At 43.2% G+C, this 19,723-nt stretch overlaps 1 protein-coding gene across 2 annotated transcripts in view; it reads left to right on the forward strand.

Moving 5' to 3' along the window:
• Positions 1-19,723, forward strand: part of Ryk (receptor like tyrosine kinase) — a 73,905-nt gene that overhangs the window by 38,462 nt on the left and 15,720 nt on the right. Inside the window, exons 6-10 of one of the 2 annotated variants that reach the window (XM_021171648.3) lie at positions 2,525-2,669; positions 8,596-8,696; positions 12,960-13,094; positions 15,698-15,784; positions 18,443-18,512. In XM_021171648.3, the coding sequence (XP_021027307.1) occupies positions 2,525-2,669; positions 8,596-8,696; positions 12,960-13,094; positions 15,698-15,784; positions 18,443-18,512 (538 nt within the window). The remainder of the gene's footprint in view (positions 1-2,524; positions 2,670-8,595; positions 8,697-12,959; positions 13,095-15,697; positions 15,785-18,442; positions 18,513-19,723) is intronic. The other variant, XM_021171649.2, reaches the window with a different exon arrangement.

The raw sequence follows: 19,723 nt of genomic DNA on the forward strand, positions 1-19,723 counted from the left end.
CTGTGTTCAGACTTACATAATTGTGCCAAACTATCTTTCTATAGGTTCCTTCTTCAAAATCAGGATCTAAATGGAGCCATGACACACACACACATCACCACCACCATCTCGTCCTCCTCTTCCTCTTCTTCTTCTTAATTTATTTTTTTATTTTTTATTTTATTTATTTTATTTATGTCAGTACATTGTAACTGTCTTCAGACACACCAGAAGAGGGCATCAGATCTTATTACAGATGGTTGTGAGCCACCATGTGGTTGCTGGGAATTGAACTCAGAACCTCTGGAAGATCAGTCAGTGCTTTAACCGTTGAGCCATCTCTCCAGTCCCACACCACTTCTTTTTTTATTACATTTTTAAAAATTTTTTTTAATTAGGTATTTTCTTCATTTACATTTCAAATGCTATCCCAAAAGTCCCCCAGACCCCCGCCCCCTCCACTCCCACTTCTTGGCCCTGGTGTTCCCCTGTACTGAGGCATATAAAGTTTGCAAGACCAAGGGGCTTCTCTTCCCAATGATGGCCGACTAGGCCATACACCACTTCTTTATTAGTTGATCAAATTGTCTTTTTTTCCCATAGAATTTGCCAAAGTAAACATTCTTCTTGTGTTATTTAACCTGCTTTTAACTCTTTCTTATAACTGGTAGTTAAATTTTGTACTTGATTAGATTTAGGACCACTTCTTTTGGTAAGAGCAATTCACGGGTGTCCTGAGTGCTTCTTATTCTTTGTTTTAGCACCTCAGAGCACCGAGCGTCTGCCCTAATGTAGGCGTTTGTTTGTTTGTTTGTTTGTTTGTTTGATTGATTGTTTCTGTTTTTGTTTTTCTCTGTGTAGCCCTGGATGTCCTGGAACTCACTTTGTAGACTAGGCTGACCTTAAACTTTTTCTCTCCTCTCCTCTCCTCTCCTCTCCTCTCCTCTCCTCTCCTCTCCTCTCCTCTCCTCTCCTCTCCTCTCCTCTCCTCTCCTCTCCTCTCCTCTCCTCTCCTCTCCTCTCCTCTCCTCTCCTCTCCTCTCCTCTTTTCTCTCTCTCTCTTTTTTTTAATTTAAATGCTCACAAGGTATTTCTCACTAAGAACAACGTAGGATGCTCTTGGCCTCTGTCTCTCTCTTCCTTGCTCTTTTTCTTCCAACTTTTATCACTCCTATCCAGCATTTATTGAATCTGCAGTATACTAGCTGGTGTGACTGAGGCGGAGGATTGAACTGAGAAACAGCCCCAGCCTTTAAGGACTTAGAGTGTTCCAGGGGAGATAGGACAGCATGGTAGGCTGAGTGAGCAGGGGAGCATCCTGAGGAGGGACTTGTCACTGCCTCTGAAGGAGAGCGACAGCAGCTAAAGGAAGGGCAGCTGTGTTCTGACAGGGTAGTGTCAGAGAGGAGTAGGAGCAGAGCTACACCCGCTGGAAGCTGAGTGGCTGGGCAGAGTGCGGGCGGACAGCCTGCCCAGTGGACCTGTCTGCTCCGGCCAATGCTTGGGCTGCAGTGTCCATCCACGCAGGCTTGGGGCTTTTCTACCCCTCCTGAGACGTTTCAACAGATACTCCTGGGAGTCTTGTTTTCACTTGACCCAAATCTAGCTGTCCCACTTGCATTAATCTTTTAGATTTTTATTTACTTTTTGTTTTTTTACTCCATGTTTAGTTGTTTGGTTGTTGGTAGCTTAGGATCCTTCTGCTCAGCCTTCTTCCCAGTGTTAGGCTCCCGAGCTTGTGCCACTGTATCCAGCCTGAAAGAAGCCTTGGTTCTCCTTTTACTGTTTAAAAAAAAAAATCACATGTGTATACAATGTATTTTCATCTTATCCACTCCCCCTATAGTTCCTACTAGGTTTCCCATACACACACACAATCCCTGCCTGCCTCTGTGTGTGTGTGTGTGTGTGTGTGTGTGTGTGTGTGTGTAGTATGCTCACTTAAGCATTCAGTTAATTTTTCTATTCCTGTGGTGTTTCCTAAAATAATGTAGCTGGGTATAATCATATTTAATCAATAGAACCCTTTTAAAAAATCAAAGAAGCAAAATTATATTGATCAAGAGAACTGTGCAGTCTGCCCAGCAGGGTGACTATTAACTGTGTGTAGCTTTGAGGCTATAAATACATTAACACGATATAAAGTAGAATACAGTGAAGTTATTCTGGTTGTTTTTCATATCACACAGTTAAGGTAGCAAGTGGCTTCTGTGCTGGGCGGTACATTCCATCTGTTTCTGCAACTATGCTATAGAACATAGCTTTACTGAAGGACATGAGTGTCTTGTATACTGGGGTGTTTTGTATCTACCACTTGTGAGGGTCTGACTGTGGTTCATATTAACCAGAAATTTTAAAGTCTTAAAACGATAACAAAACCACCAAAATTTGTGTGAGTACCGCACTGCGGGTATCTGGTTTTATCAAAGGACGAGTGTGATGCAGTGCAGGCCTTCCCGTGAGGAGCAGGGCACTCCCCATGTTAGGCCACGGAGCACCTCACTAGCTCTGTAAAAACCTGACGTGCCTCTCATTTCTGTTTCAGATGACCCTGTCCATGCAGCTCCAACGACTTCCACGCGTGTGTTTTACATCAGTGTAGGGGTTTGCTGTGCAGTGATATTTCTTGTAGCAATAATATTAGCCGTTTTGCACCTTCATAGCATGAAAAGAATTGAACTGGATGACAGGTACTGTTGATGTTTTGGGGAACATGTTACTTGCATGTGCATGAGTGCCCCTCCCCCCACACCCCCTCCCCCCCATCCATGCACTCTGTGCAGGAGAGGAGGGAGAGTGTTGAAGCTCAAGCCAAAGAGGAACTCAGATGCCTCGGTTATTACTGCCTTTATGTTTTTATCTTCATCTTTTAAAGTTTGTGGAGTTATAACCTGGGGGAGAAATAAAGGTCAGATATGTTTTTCATGTTTGTTATCCTGATTCGCCTCCAGGTCCAATTGCCTTTTCGAAACTATTCCTTCCTTCTACGTCCTCCTGCCCCTCCCCGTCCCTCCTTCCCTCCTTCCCTTCATCCCTCCCTCCCTCCCTCCCTCTTTCCCTCCCTCCCTCCTGCCTTCTCTCCTGACTTCCCACTTGAGTACCTGCTGCACTTTAAAGTTTCTTGGCTGACCCTAATGTGTAGCAGAGTAGAGACACTCTGGGTAGATAATTACACTAAGTGTTGGGACTATAAAGATTAATGATACTCTTCATGGTATCAAGGTTCTTTGATGTTAACCCATAATTATAGTATTGAATTGATGATTGTGGTATGCATAATATAGTGTGGGAATGCAGAAGGTCCTGGCTTAACCCGGGTGAGTCACACACATTATAGCCAGACTACAGTGAAGGGTAAAGATGGAATGGGAGATACGTGCTCATAACCCACAATCCTTAGCGACGAAAGGCATTCTCAGCATTGTTTTTGGCTTTGAACTTTGAACCCTTTCTACCTGTCTCGATCCGTAGTTGCAACTTGTCAGGTGACGCTGCCCTTTGAGAGCTTTTGTTCATACTGGGGCCATGGGACTTCTTGCTAATCCAGACCCATTCTTTGTACTCCAGATCCATCACCGTCTTTCCCACAACTAAAATATAAGCTTTTTCCAGGCAGAGAGGAGGAGAGACCCTTCTCTCCCTAAACTCAGCCCTAACACTGTACAGTAGAGCCATGATATCAGCATTCCCTTTATAAAAGATCTGGGAGCTGGTTGGATCCAGCACTCTTTAAGTACTTTGGATCCAGTACTCATGACTTAGTCTCCACTGTGCTCCTTCCCTTCCTTGAGTCGAAAGAAGAGAGGAGTGAACATGGCGGAGTGCACACAGGCGCTCTAACCTGCTTTCTGTTGCCGTGATAAAACACTGGCCAAAACCATTGTGGAGGAGGGATGGGTTCATCTCAGTTCACACTGTCAGGTCACCATCTATCACTAGAGGATGTCAAGGTAGGAACTGGAAGGCTGAACCATAGGGCATGGCTGCCACTGCCTTGCTTCCTTAGGCACTGAAGGCCCACCTGCCTAGGGGTGAAGCTCAGGGTCGGCTGGACCCTCTCACATCTGTCATTAACCAAAACATCTCGTTTACATAGTCACGGGCCCATCTGATCTGGGCAATTCCTCAACTGAGACTCCTTCATGAGACTCTAGGCTGTGTCAAGTTGGCAGCCAGCTCACTAGGGTAGTGGATGCTGTGTTTCAGAGTGTACACTGGGATCATGGAGTTCATTGATTTTACAGAGGAAGAACTGGCATTTGGAAGCAGTTGAAGGGAGAAAAGTGGCACTAGACATCCTGTAAACAATTTCGACAGATGATATAAATGATGAGAGTTACGGAAGAGTAGAATAGTCAGAAGTCATACTTTGTGCTTTTTGTTTTTTGAGGCAGGGTCTCATGTAGCCCAGGCTGGTCTTGAACTTTTGATTCTCCTGCTCTACCCCCTAACAGGCACATACTGTTATATACTCATCGAGTTGAGTTTTCCTTGACTGCTGATGTGTGTGTTAAGGCCATGGGTTCACACAGGCCAAAATTGTGCTGTAACTCATAGATTCCATGAAGCATACGTGTCTTCCTGCTAAGTATTCAGCACTCATAAGCAAACTCTCTAGGTTTCTAGATACTGTCTGAATAAAAGCAATTATATGATTGCTTGTTTTCAGGGCACAGCCTAGTAGTTAGGAGCTAGCCTCTGGGGCCAGGCCATCTGTATCTGATATACAGCTGTTCTATTTACCAGCCTCTCAGCCTTCTCACATGTAAAGCAGAGATTGTGGGCTGTGAAGAAAGGATGCTAGAGGGGTGGGTAGCAGATCTTAGCCGTAGCTACATGCAGTAAGTGCCCATGCCGAGTTCATCCCCAGAACGATACAGTGGATAATCTGGCGTTCCCATTATTCCTGGCTTGCTTACAACACACCAGGCAAGCTAATGGTGGTGACCAGGTTCCTATGCCGTGCTCTGATAGCACTGGAGACACCTGCTGCTCCTCTCTACACTACATGGTTGTGTAATTAAGACTCAGAGACAGATGTAAAGACAGACTTGTGGGATTGTAGCAATACACCAGTACAAAGCAGGAGGGCTACATTCTGCCATTTCTGTATTGTAGTTACATCAAATGCTTGCTGCCTGACAAGCTCTGTTCCTCGGGAGGCTTAGTGGTGCTGTGAACTCTTGGGAAGAGCCAGTGTTCTGTTACATATAAAGTTTCTCTGGAGGCAGAGGGTATAGCTGTCTGAGACGTGCTCTCAACAAGGACACATGGAGTTCACGCATGAGGCTTTCCCTCTCTCCCAATACAGCACATTGATCTGTAGTCCATTACAGCAGAGTCTGCCCTGAAGGGGCTGAGTGGTCTCCTGCAGAGATCGGTCTGTAGCTGCTCTCTCTGTGGTCTCCCCCTCAGGGAATGGAAAATCCATTCCTCGAGTATGGGGTGCTTGCCTGTGTTATTTGGTAGTATTTTCTTTTTCTCTTCTACTTACTGCTTCCTAGCACCTCACTACCTTCACCATTAGGGTGGGAGTGGGAGCTTTTTGTTTTTTCTTTTCTGTATTTGTTTTTACCCTTGCTGTCGTAACAAACTGGCATACATAGTAATATACAGAGTCTTAGAGTCTCCTCCTCCTCCTTCTCTTCCTCCTCCTCCTCCTCCTTCTCCTCCTCCTCCTCCTTCTTCTCCTCCTCCTCCTTCTTCTCCTCCTCCTCCTTCTTCTCTTCCTCTTCCTCCTCCTCCTCCTCTTCCTCTTCTTCCTCCTCCTCCTCCTTCTCCTCCTCTTCCTCCTCTTCCTCCTCCTCCTCTTCTTCTATCTTCTTCTGACATGGTTTCTCTGTGTTTCTCTGTATCTCTGTAATTTGCTCTGTAGACCAGGCTAGCCTTGAACACAGAGATCCTCCTGCCTCTGGCCTCTGAGTGATGGGATTGAAGGCATGCGTGAAGAATGAACAGAAGCAGAAAAGTCAGTTACTACGCTCAACCGTTACCTCCACATCACGTATCAGCAGCTGGAGTCGGCAGCAAGCATTCTGCCCGGCCCACGTCTTCCCAGTCCATGGGTGTGGCTTCTTTCACTGAATAGCTAACCCACTGTGCTTTGGGCTCTCTCGGGGGTCCCAGTTTGCTTCCTGTGCTGGGCACCGGTGTAAGTGTTGGGGAGGTGGAGTGAGAAGGCACTTAGCTGTCCCCATGGAGCTTGTGGTCTGCCCAGATGAGACGTTCAGCAAGAAGTCCCAACTGGAAAGAGGGTGGGAAGCTCTGTGGTGTTCAGTGCTGCCTCCTCAGCAGCAGAGCACCTCCTGTCACTCATAGACACTTGATAAGTATTTATTGAATAAAATATGAAAATAGACAGTAAGATTTATTATTTTGAAGATCTTTGTTTAAATTCTTAGCTTATCCTAAATCTAGGTGCTTTCTTGCTTATGAAAATCAAATTTATTTAGGCGAGTCATACGCTACTAAATGTTAGTAAATATACATTTTAATCTCTTTCCTACCTCCTGTGATGGTGTCGGGCTGTCTGACTGTCCTTGCTTCTCTTATAATAGTACGTTCGGCTCCAAAGAAAGTTTCTTGCTCCACTGTTGCTTTGCTCTTCTTTCACTTGTTCACTTCTCTTAAGGAAATGAAACTCTGACTTAACTAGCCATCAAGCTCGACGGCTCTCAGTCACTTTTAGCTGACGCAAGAGCACCACCTACTGTTCAGTTGTCAAAGTTTACTCACCCGGACACATTGTCGCTTGCAGGGAATATCTGAGTTTTCACATACATCATACATTTGAGCCTCACATCCTGTGAGGCAGGTCTCCTCAGTCCTCTTCTGTGGAGGAGCTCCTTATCTGTTCCCCTTCTGTGATGCAGCCCTTCCCTCCTCTGTACTGAAGACTGGACTTCTAACAAATAGGACTTTTAGTCACATCTTTGCCAAGTACTCTGCAAAAACATGTACCTGACGGTCACCGTTCTAAGGTTGGAGACATGATGCGCAGTATTCCTCATGATAAAAGAGTAGTCGTTTATAAATGCATGCCCGAGAGCCAAGCAGTATCCTCAGTGATGTACTTAGACGTCTTCCGCGTAAGACCCTTTTAGCCGTCTTGTTGGGAGTAGCTTTATGCTTCCTTCTATCCCCACAGAGTTTGAGGCTCCAGAAGGATTGAATACTTTGCCTAAGCCACACAGCTGGTGATGTGGGCAATTATGATTTACAGGTTTATGCGCAGCATTTGCTTATGACCAACTACATATGTAAACTCACATAAATCACCATTTAATAACTTCCAGAACTCCGACCACACAATGGCCTCACAAATCTTTGTTACATTCTATGAATTGAAAGTCCCCTCAGCAGAGTTGCGGGGAAACAAAGCTGACTGTAAGCTCCCAGGAAGAAATAACAGTCTGAAATGTGAGCGCCTCCAGGGAAGGAAGGCATGTTGAGGGCACATTAAATGAACAGGCATTTCACGTGGAGATTGTACTGTGCAGAGTGGCTCCTGTGTACACATGCTCTCTGAATGTTTATTGGAGGACACCTCTATCTTAGTACTTCAGCCATGACAGTAGGTCATTCTAAAGTGTGTTAGCGGTAAAAGGATACATAGCCTCCAGAACTCACTACTTAGATGTCTGTACGTTTTTCACATGTGTGTTTGGGCTCTTGAAATTGGCAAAATACAAATCCATGTGTAAGTATCCAGATTATATAGCAGGTGGTCACCAGTTTCATTGTAATCACTGGGGTTTGAAACTACGATGATAAGGTACAAACTATCAATCAATCACAAGGTTCTTCATATGTAATAGTGGGCTCCACCACCTCTGTGGTGACAGGAGTTCTGTCTGGCTCTCTGGTTTTACTCTCTCTGCTTTAACATCTCCACGGCTACAAAATTAAAAGGAATAGGCCAGTGAGATTGAAATGTGCCCCAGGGTGACCTGGGACAAGGGTTCTACCCATTGAAAAGATGGAAGAATATGCTTGGGAACTGTTGATTTAGAGTAATTACAACACGTGAGTGACAAGATTTGTGCCCACCACCTTCAGGGGCTCCTCTTACTTAGAAAGTATGGGGTAATGTGATGTTTCAAGTTCTAGAGATTTCTGAGAACCATGAATTCTAGTGGCATGGGAGGGGTGAAGAGGGACAACATGTATGATTAAACAGTGAGCCTGTGAGGACACCCCTGCCCCCGTTGAGCATGGCACTCTGATTTAATCTGTGGCTACTTCATCTCAAGTCCATTTGATTTGGGCCATTGCTGAAATGAACTTGTTTTTCTCCTTTTCTGAAAGCCAGTTCAACTGAACAGCATGGGGTCTTTTCTAGACAGCCGAGCCATAGTTCCTGACATACCCTGTGTGAGGTTCAGAATTGCTCTCTGAGCACGTCTACCCGCACTCCTGAATAATTTTGCTCTGATGGCATGCCCTCCATCGTCACGTCCCTCAGGAATCCAGTTTGGAACGCTGATAGAGATGCGTGCCTTTATTGCATTGTTATCTCGATCAACTTATAAAGCCACATGTACCTTATATGTATGGGAAAGACATCTCTCACTGAGGCTCACTAATCAAGTATTTCTGTCTTCAAATTCTTTGCAGCATCAGTGCCAGCAGTAGTTCCCAGGGGCTGTCTCAGCCGTCTACCCAGACGACCCAGTATCTGAGAGCTGACACTCCCAACAATGCAACTCCTATCACCAGTAAGAGTCAATTTAATCCTAAAGCTGTATGCTCTCTGTCTGTGGTTAGAGTATTTGTGGAATTAATGTAATGTACCAGTGTGTAACTTGTGTAAAAGTTGGTTTGATCTTCAATTTTTGTTTTTTAGAGCACTGAGTAAAAAAAAAAGTTGGGGTATTTAAAGTAAAAATAATTGCTAGAGCTAGTTTTGCTGTGGGGAGATTTCCATAGTTAATTTTATTAAAAGAGCTAATAAATCAATTTTATACAAATCCAAACTGAAGGTTTTCAGGTTAGTTAGATGGAATAAGCTAATACTCTCATGGGGTACATAGAGACTTGGCATTGGTTTTACTCATCTGATGTTGGAGATAGAAGCCAGGGTCTCCAGCATGCCTGCTGTACTGTGTCAGGAGCAGTCCACCAGTCCATGCTGCTGTCTTCTAATCCTAATTCAAGTTTCGTTACCATTGGTATGGTCTGCCTGTCTATCTATGGTTTTTCAAAACAGGGTTTCTCTGTGTAGCTCTGGCTATCCTAGAACTTGCTTTGTAGACTAGGCTGGCCTCAAACTCAGAGATCCTTGCCTCTGCCTCTGCCTCTGCCTCTCCTGCCTCTCTGACTCTCTGACTCTCTGACTCTCTGACACTCTGCCTCTGCGAGTACTAGGATTAAAAGTGTTTCCCACCACAGCCCAACTTTTTTGTGGAGGTGTTTGGAATTTTAATTCCTTTCCTTTCCTGTCCCCTTCTTTTCTTTTCGTTTCGTTTCGTTTCTTTCCTTTCATTTCCTTTCCTTAACTTTCTTTTTCTTTTTCCTTTTCCTTTTCCTTTTCCTTTTCCTTTTCTCCTTCCTTCCTTCCTTCCTTCCTTCCTTCCTTCCTTCCTTCCTTCCTTCCTTCCTTCCTTCTTTTGTGTGCCATGCTGGAATCAAACCAAAGGGCCCTCACACATGTTACAAGTACTTTACCACTGAGTGACATCCCTAGCTTTTAGTTTCCTTCTTTAAAAAAAAAAAAAAATCAACCTGTGTGTCTGTGTGTCTTTATATATATGAGTTCTAGTGTCTACAGATGCCAGAGGTGTGGGATCCCCCTTGAGCTGGAGTTATAGTTAGTTGGAATTGAACTTGGGTCATTTGGAGGAGCATTGAGTGCTCTTAGCCACAGAGCCATCTCTTTAGCCCTAATTTCCTTCTTATTAGCAGAATTTTGTTTTTTAGCTCAGGTTGGCTTGGAACTCTAGCATGTAGATTAGATTGGCCTTATATGGGCCACCATTACCAGCCCATTTTTATTTTCATACACTTCAGGGTTAGGAATTTTGGGGAAAGTTTTTTTCTTTTTTCTTTTTTTTTCATTCTTTCTTTTGGTTTTCTTGAGATAAGGTTGCTCTGTGTAGTCCTGGCTGTCCTGGAACTCGCTCTGTAAACCAGGCTAGCCTCAAACTCAGAGATCTGTCTTCCTCTGCCTTCTAAAGGCCGGGATTAAAGTTGTGCATTATTACTGCCCAACTAAAATAAATCTTTAAAAAAAATATTTAACTGACAAGTTATATACAGTGTGATATAAAATATGCATGTAATAATGTAGTTGTTATTGGACTATACTTTAGATATAGTGGGGAATCGGTTAACGCACTCCCGGCCGTGATGAGAATAGATTAACCTTCTGAAACTGTAAGCAAGACCCCAATTAAATGTTCTCTTTTATAACAGTTGCCTTGGTGATGGTGCCTCTTTGTAGCAATAAATGGCCAAGACGGGGAGGAAGACAGCCTTGATCTAATGTTATTACCAAGAGGATGTCAGTGTAAAGAAGGCTACTGATGTCCTATAATCAGTAAGCCTTTCCAAGGCAAGACCTGAGCCAGAGACAGACAGACAGACATGCCTAGGCCTGGCATGGGCTTTTGAAACCTTAAAGCCAACCCCCATACCTCCCAGTGACACACTCCTCTAACAAGGCCATACCTCCTAATCCTTCTAATTTTTACAAACAGTGCCTGGAGACTGTTTAATTATGAGCCTGTGGAGGCCATTCATACCCAAACCACCACACTCTCAGTGCCCTGCGGTGGTTTTTCTAAACTGTTTCCAACAAAAAGAGTCCAGCGTGTTAGGAGACAGAGCGGGTTCCAGGTGTGGGTCAGGGAATGAACGAGACAAGTCTGAGACATACGATTGAGCAACATATCCCACTTACCAAGGATGGAGCCACTCATACAAGAGAATAATGACTGCAGTGATTTGGAACAAAATATGTGTAATAATCCATAAATGTATAATGCTTATAATTGCTCAGCATAATTATTAACTGGGGCTCCATCAATACCTTAGTATCTGACAACTGGCTGGATGAATTATATTGCAGGGTAATGAGGTAGCGCCGGTTGCTTAGAACAAGCATTTCCTTACAGAAGGCTCCCAGCTAACGACTGTGAAAGGAATGGTATAATTAGACAAGAACATTTAATAAAATACTTAGTCTAGGAAAGACCATCATTGATGAAAGCCCTAAGCACAAAGGAAATGGAGGCTTCACCACTGGCCAGTCAAATCCTTCCCTGGATCCACTGATAGATAAACTTAGCAGTACAAAAAAGTGCAACACCCAGGTATTTTATACCCAAGGATATGAAGTTCCAACCCCCAAATAATTAGCCTGGATTTAATCAAGGCTAGAGCTTGGAGCTGTCTTGTAATACAGAGACAGGGGAAGAAGGTGAAGGACATGCCAGAAGCAAGGAGGGCAGTTCTGCATCATTGATTGTGGCAAGAAACAAGGGGCATCAAGAAACCTCAGAGAAATCGGAGCAGCACCTTTGGTCACTCTCAAGAAAGAAAGGCGACCAGCCCTTCGTGAAAATGCTGTGGTAGGCAGGAAGGTCATTTCTGCTCAGAAAAGGCAAACCTTTAATGTTACTTTTAGCATTGATATTAGGGCTGTCCTTACTGATGGATATGACCTTGTGAAAGAGACTATATACCAATGAAAATAATTTACATATTAAAAATTTGTTCTTAAGGTGAAATTTACCTATTTTTTTGTTTTTCATTGTGGACATTATCACAGAGAAACAGGTAGTTCATGTATCAATAGATGCTAAAACAAAACACTGGAAACCTTTAACTTTTACATGTATGAGTGCGTTGCTGTGTGTGTATGTGACCATGTGCATGAAGTCTCTGCAGAGGTCAGAAGAGGGCATTGGGTCCCCTGGGACCAGCCTTTACAGCAGTTGTAAGCTGTCGTGGGTACTGGGAATCCCACCTGGGTCTGTCTAAGAATATCAAGTGTTCTTAAATACTGAGCTTTCTCTTTGCCCCACCCCCAACAAGTTGTCTTAAAAACTCAATATAAATACAGTTGTTTTATGACTAAAAAAGGAAGGCCAGACATAGTGGTACACACTTTTAATCCTAGTGCTCAAGAAACAGAGGCAAATAGCTCTCTGTGAATCTGAGGCCAGCCAGCTCTACATAGTGAGTTCCAGGCCAACCAGGGATACATAGTGAGACCCTACCTCAAACAAAACAAAATAGGAATAACAACAAAAGGGATGGGGTGTAGTGGATCATACCTATAATCCCAATATTTGGGAAACTGAGGCAGATCATAGGTTCTGAGCCAGCATGGGCTGCCTAGTGAGACTTGTCTCAAAAAGAAAAAAAGGGGTGGGGGCAGAAAACAAACTTAAATACTGGGCTTCGAGAATGCTAACGAGAATGGTCAAAGTGAAGATGTAGTTTATCAGAAGTGATGCTTTTCAAACTTCTTTGTATTTGAAAAGATCTTTTGTCACGTGATTTATTGAAAAAATCTTTTGGGAGGGAAAACTAGAGAGGGATTAGAGTCTGTTATTCAAACCTTGTGTCATTTGTCTCAAAGGCATTCCAAATGACAATAATATTTTTAGTATTTCTTGTTTTAGCATTTGGAAGTAGTAGTGTCATAGATGGCACTGTTTTTCCTTAATTTTTAAAAAATTTATTTTTATTTTATTCATACTGATGTTTTGCCTGACTATATGTCTGTTGTGAGGGTGTCGGGTCCCTGGATCTGGAGTTAGAGACAGCTATAAGCTGCCATGTGGGATTTGAAGAGTAGACAGTGCTCTTAACTGCCGAGCCACATCTCCAACCCCTTTCCTTAACATCTCTGATCTGTGTGTATAGTTGTTTGTTTCATTATTCTTTGCTATGACTTAAGCCCACAGGCTGGGGTGCCTAGGTGAGCCCAGTGCCGCAGTAGGGTATTTATATTGCTTGGTCTGGCTTTGTTGGCTCCTCAGGTTATCCTACCTTGCGGATAGAGAAGAACGACTTGCGAAGTGTCACTCTTCTGGAAGCCAAAGCCAAGGTGAAGGATATCGCAATATCCAGGGAAAGGATCACACTGAAAGATGTCCTCCAAGAAGGTACTCGTGCTCGCTACAGTTTCAGTTCTGTTAAAAAATTGTCTTCATTTTCTACTTCTTTAGACTTTATACAGTGTCGTAGCAGCTTTGATGAACATCTTGATTTTGAAGTGTGATAAAACAGACAAGTATTTGTGACCTATAAGTGTATTTTATCCTTATTTCACGTGGTCAGTACCCAGCACCTGTATTTACAATACTTAAATTAGTTTATTCTCTCATGGCTTGTGGATGATCAGGTGTATGGATGGGCATTGGGGTTAGGCTCAGCGTTTGTAGCCTTGAGTGACCTTAGAGAAATTACACAGTATCTCAGAATTTCTGTAGCGTTCACACGAGTCTTGATCACTCTGAGACTAGCTGAGAGGCGACATGAAACGGTACATGCAGGAGACTTCTCATAGTTTGTATTTGACATGTCCAGGGCTCTTTCCACCCGGTCTTGCAGGCCCTTGCTCTCGGCTTTGAGTTTTAGGTCTCGATTAAGGAGATGGTGAGATCGGAGGACAGAAATTAATAGTGAAATACTGCATCACTCGCAGTTAGATGGCAGGTGCTTGTTTCCTCGCTGCAGTTTGTTCTGGAATGTGTTTGGTCCACACAACTGTTCTGTGCGCTGGGCCTCCTGGAAGCTAGCCTCAGCTAAGTGAGGACCTAGGATGCCTTCTGAGAGAGTGGCGCTCAGTTGACGCAGACTCTTATTTCTGTCTGTTCTTCAGAGTAGGAACACTGCTCCTGCGGTCGTCTGCTTCCTGACTCAGATAACTAGACAGATCATCTGCAGTCTAAGGAGAGAAACCAGGCCAGACAGCATTTCCTACAGAGTTAGTGGTTATGCTTCCAATTTCCTGTGTTTCCAAACAGGGTGCTCATACTTTGAGGAAATTTGGAGCCATGTTTTCCTTGATAATTTTTGGAGCCATAATGGTTTTTTGTTTGTTTGCTTGTTTTTTGTTGTTATTGTTTTTTAAGAACTTTGGCTTTTAGGAAAGAAAACATGACTGGCTAATATTTTGAAAAGTGGTGAGGTTCACTGGAGATCTGACTAAGTATAAATCAAACACTTTTCATCTGTGAGAGTGGGTGAAGTTAAAAAGAGATAGCTAGATATCCAGATACGGTTACAGGGTGATAAACGGTTATGCACCCTGACCTGTGGCAAGGTAATCTGGGTACACATGTGCTTTAGTGTGGGGTTTGCCCAGTTACTTTTGCCTTTAAAGTTTGTGTTTGGAATATCTAAAGGGGACTAGGTATGGGGAAAAGGAGACAGCAGCAGGGGTGGAAGGAAGGACCAGGTCTGTCCTGCTGGGCAGGGGTGGAAGGAAGGACCAGGTCTATCCTGCTGGGCAGGGGTAAAAAGAAGGACCAGGTCTGTCCTGCTGGGCAGGGGTGGAAGGAAGGACCAGGTCTATCCTGCTGGGCAGGGGTAAAAAGAAGGACCAGGTCTGTCCTGCTGGGCAGGGGTAAAAAGAAGGACCAGGTCTGTCCTGCTGGGCAGGGGTGGAAGGAAGGACCAGGTCTGTCCTGATGGGCAGGGGTGGAAGGAAGGACCAGGTCTGTCCTGCTGGGCAGGGGTGGAAGGAAGGACCAGGTCTATCCTGCTGGGCAGGGGTAAAAAGAAGGACCAGGTCTGTCCTGATGGGCAGGGGTGGAAGGAAGGACCAGGTCTGTCCTGCTGGGCAGGGGTGGAAGGGAGGTACAGAGACTCGGAGGTGTTTGGACATTTCCAGGCAAAGATTCTCCAAACCCTTCTGCCTGCAGCACCGATGTCACTCAGACTCTGTGACTCAGTGGGACCTTCCACAGGAGCACGAGTACCTTTAGCACACACAGTGAGATATTAAAGCCAAGGTGTGTGTAGTGTCCACAGTAAAGCTAAACTCTTTTCAGGCATTTCTTTTAAATTATGAAAAAAAAAAAAAATGGTCTTGTGCGAAAGAATAGCATGTCAGTAGTCTTTTTCTTTTTTTTGAGGATCATCTCATTAGAAAGCCTTTTAAAAATTAAAAGTATTTTTAGCAATCAGGAAATTACTAATAAATCTGTATGGATTTTTGCATTTCTGTTTTACACTGCTTTGCCCCTCAGGAATGTCATAATTTCTTTGCTGTAAGAGCTCCTTAGGAGCACACTTGGCCCTCAGTGACCTGAGAGTTGGGTTGCCTCGCCTGAAACTGAGAGGTAGAGGCACCGAGGCCTCTCTGAGCCAGGGTTAGCGTTCCTCACTCTTTCATCATTGAAGTCTGCATCTCAGAAAGAGAGGCCGTTCTCTCCCTCCGTCGTTGCTTTGAGGCAACTACCAGAGACTCAGATGCCCTGGCTGGCACCTGTTAACTGCGACAGCACACCTGACCGACTGTGTTACTAGTTTATTTAGAGAAATTAAGGAAAATAGTCTCAGATACTTAGTCTAGCTATAGGATTTCTCAAAGCAACCTGCTTTGTGGGCTTGAATTGCTCTTAACAGCTTTAGTCCGGTTTATTCTGGAGCGAGAATGAACAGCAGCCACACCTGTCAGCTTAGTCAAGTTACTAGAAAGCTTTGTGATACTGTGAAGATTATCATATGGACTCATTAAAACTGTTATTTTTCCTTTTAGGTACCTTTGGGCGTATTTTCCATGGGATTTTAGTAGATGAAAAAGATCCAAATAAAGAGAAGCAAACATTTGTAAAAACAGTTAAAGGTAGGGATTTTTACATGCTGTTTTCATAAGAGTTTTTGGTTTGTGTTTTTTGTCTATCACTCAAACTAGCAAAACTCTGTCCCCTGTCTCAGTGTGTGCCAGACCTTTGGAATGAGTCTATATTAGTGTGACTCACAGGCTAATTTTTGCAAATTAGGTTTTTCTCACCAGGTATAGAAAATAGTTTTCTAACTTACTAAACATTTATTAGAAATGATTCCAACAGTAGTTAAATTGCATAATTGCATGCGCTTAACCTGTCTGTGTCTAACTTTGAGGGTTTTTTCCCGTTGAAACTCCCTTATACCATCCTTAATCAGATGTAAGAAAACATTGTCATTAGTTTTCTTTTCAACACATTTATAAAGAAGATAACGAGCTGTGCTCAGATCCACAGTGCCTCATATAGATATACATTGCTTACCTTTTGTTCTCTCCTCCACTTGATCTCTTACATGCTGTGTAGTGCCCCAAGAAATGCCTGTTTCTTCAACCCTTACCCTGACTGCCACCCTCTACCCTCACCCCTGTGTTAGGTAAGCAGGTGTTCATGTACATGTGTGCATACATGCATACATGAAGAGATCCCAGGAGTCAGCCTTAGGATTCTCTAATCAAGTGTTATCCACCTTTTTGTTTTCTTTTTAAATTATCTTTATTTTGTTTTATTTTATTTTATTTTATTTTATTTTATTTTATTTTATGTATATGAATGTTTTGCTTGCATGTGTGTATTTGTACCACCTCTGGGCCCCTGGGAGGGTGTTAGATCCCCCGGAACAGACGGTTGTCAGCCACCAATGGGTAGGTGCTAGGATTTGAACCCAAGTTCTCTGGAAAAGCAGCTAGTACTCCAAACCACTGAGCCATCTCTCCCCAAATCCACCTTGATCTTTGAGATCTCTCTCTCTCTCTGGGACCTAGGGCTTTCCAGTTAGGCTAGGCAGACTGGTCAGTGAGCTCCAGAGATCCACCTGGATCTGCCTCCACAGTGCGAGGGCTGTAAGCACGTGCTGGCGTGCCTGGCTCTTCTTCATGACCATCAGATTTGCTAGGAAGGCAAGTGCCTTACAGACCTGTCCTTCTCTCCAGTCTAAGGAGTGCTCCTTTCTGAGAAAGAAATTAAGCATTTGACAGAGATTGAGAGGAAATTATTTTTGAGTAGAAGATGTAAAATTTTTTTGAGATTTACAATAACTGTTTCTAAATGTACTTAAAGGAGTAGGTGGGAAGGATGGAGGGCTTATGTATATTTTTTCTAAAATTTTAGGTTTTACTAGTCATAACTAAAACATCTAGAATTTACTGCCTGTAGTTTAACAAAATTGCCCGTTTAGAGCTTCTACAAATCCTTAAACCCCTCTGCACTCAAACGGTTCAACTTGCTATTTTGTTTTGTGTTTGTTTCCTCTCCTTAGCTCCCAAAACATTTAATATTTTGTTAGACGATAGTGGGCTTTCTGACTAATTTTGAAGGATAACTTACATGACTCTTTTTACATTTTACTCTTTATAATTATAAGGTTTGAGCCACAAGTATTGTAAAGGAACTGCTTTTTGTTTTCTTATTTTTCTTCAGGAAATACTTTTATTTTAATGGCAGTACTTTTGGATTTATAAAATACTCTATGCATCATAGTGAGTCCTGAATTCAATCCTGAGTTAGTGTGGAAAGGAAATAATAGTGATAAGAGAGCACAGCACAGATCCTGCAGCTCTGTGATAAGCCTTCGCTTCTGTGCTGGAGCTGTGGCCACCATGCCCCCCTCCACCCCCAACCCCCGTAACTACTGTGTTCTCCCCGACTGGAGGGAAACAGGAGCGAACACAGTGAGCCCTTAGCACCCAGCCATGGCTTATGTGGGGCTGGGAACATGCTGGGGGCATGCAGTGGTGCTCGTTTGCATAGGCCACATGGCTGAGTTGCTCCATGTTTATCTTTTAGAGTATTGATTCTCAGTTGATGTTGTGTACTGCTGACAAACATCCCTCACAGGCTTGTGAGCATTATTTCATCTTAATGCGTGCTGCACAGATAGCTCAACAAAGAATAGGTTTTGGGGTTTGGGGTTTTGTTTTAGAGAATGCAAATTTTTTTATGGGGAAAATTGGAGCCTTTTTTTTTTAAGTTTAATAATTTTGTTCAGAGATCTAATAGACATCCAGTGTCAATTTCCAAAGACTGAAGTCAGATATGTCACCTGGATCAACACCCATGAATTTAGATACTAGAAATAAAATGGAGCCAGGCACAACACACAGTGCTTAGGAGGTGGAGGCAGGAGGATCAGAAGTTGGAGGCCACCTTAGGCTACGTACTAAGACTTTGTAACAGTGCAGCAAAGTGTGAAATCTAAGTTCTCTCATCCCCGGAGCCCACAGAAAGCGTGTGACATGGTTCTTCCCACCGTCAGGGGACAACATGGTCCCCAGGTAGCTTTGATTTTCCAAGTAATTTTGTTTTAAAATGTAATGTGCCTTATGGAACCTTACCAGATTCTGTCATCTGCTCCGGAGTTTCTGTGAAAGCTGACGTCTCCAGCCAGGGCTGGAGGCTGCTTGTAACTTACAATGAAAATTGACCCTAGATAACGAAATGTTAGTGTAACACATACAGTATTAATCACGGCAGTGGTTTTTGTTGTTTTTACTACATAGACCAAGCTTCTGAAGTTCAGGTGACGATGATGCTCACCGAGAGCTGCAAGCTTCGAGGTCTGCACCACAGGTGAGAGCGAGGCTGCCCTTCAGCACCGAGCACAGTGCGACTCCGCACACTTACTCACTTTTTAAGAATGTTATGTCTTGTTCAGAACTGAATTCTTTTGGAAATTCTTTATTTGTTTTCCTTCTGAGTATAAAGGTAAATGCGTGCTCATTGAAAGCAACTTGCAAACAGCAAAGGACGAAGACGGTAGAGAACAGGATGTAAGCTATGTAAATAATAAATGTGCACAGCTAAGCTTTCTAAAAGAGTCTCTGTATTATGTGCCTGTCTCCCTTTAACAAATATGATAGAGTGATGCATACATTAAAGAAAATTGCTACAAAAATTTACATCTATGGAACACCAATGCCAAAAATAATCAACTATCCTTAGATACAATGAGGTTAATGGTCTGCCATGTATTGTTGAGTGTGCACTCATGCGTGTGTATGCATGCCCGTGTGTGTGTGTGTGTGTGTGTGTGTAACTACCTGAGATCTTGTATCTAGAAATAGCCATCTATGCATTTGTCTGTAGAGATATTTTACAATAAATTAGGTATCTCAACACTTTAGTGTGTTTCCAGTGTACTTTTAAAAAGGACAATGTTTTTTACCTTTAATAAAATTAATTTCTTTATGTAACAATAAAAAAAAAACCCGTTTCTAGGTTTTCATGTTGTAACTATAAATCCCTGTCCCCATTTTAATAGGCCACTTAGTGGTTTACTGAATAACTGTACCACATTTTATTTAATTTATCTCTTATGTATGCTCTTAAAATCATAGTATGATTTCACAAAATGTACCTATTGGAAGAACTTTTAACAACTTCTTCTAGACCAGGAATGATTGGGGACAGCAGCATCAGTATCAAGGCAAAGTTTTTGCATGTTTGTTGACATAGTTTCTATATAGCCCAGGCTCTTCTGGAACTCACTATTTAGACTCCACTGTCTCTGCCACCCGCGTGCTGGTATTATTAAAGGCACTTTCCACCAAGCTGAGCTGGCAGTCTGGGTTTGTTTGTTGGTTTGTTTGAAGCATCATATAGAGAGGTCTAGGAGGTGGTCATGACACCGACCCAGAGTTGGAGGGGTGCAGACAAGTAGATACCTGGAGCTCATTGGGCAGCCTAGCTGAACCATTGTGTTCCAGGCCAGACAGAGACCAAAGTAGATAGCAGTTAAGGAAGGCACACGATGTTGACCTCTATGCACATGCTTAGACATG

Source organism: Mus caroli, unplaced genomic scaffold, assembly GCF_978045245.1.
Source record: "Mus caroli unplaced genomic scaffold, Mus_caroli_1 scaffold_11, whole genome shotgun sequence".
Classification (NCBI taxonomy): Eukaryota; Metazoa; Chordata; class Mammalia; order Rodentia; family Muridae; genus Mus; species Mus caroli.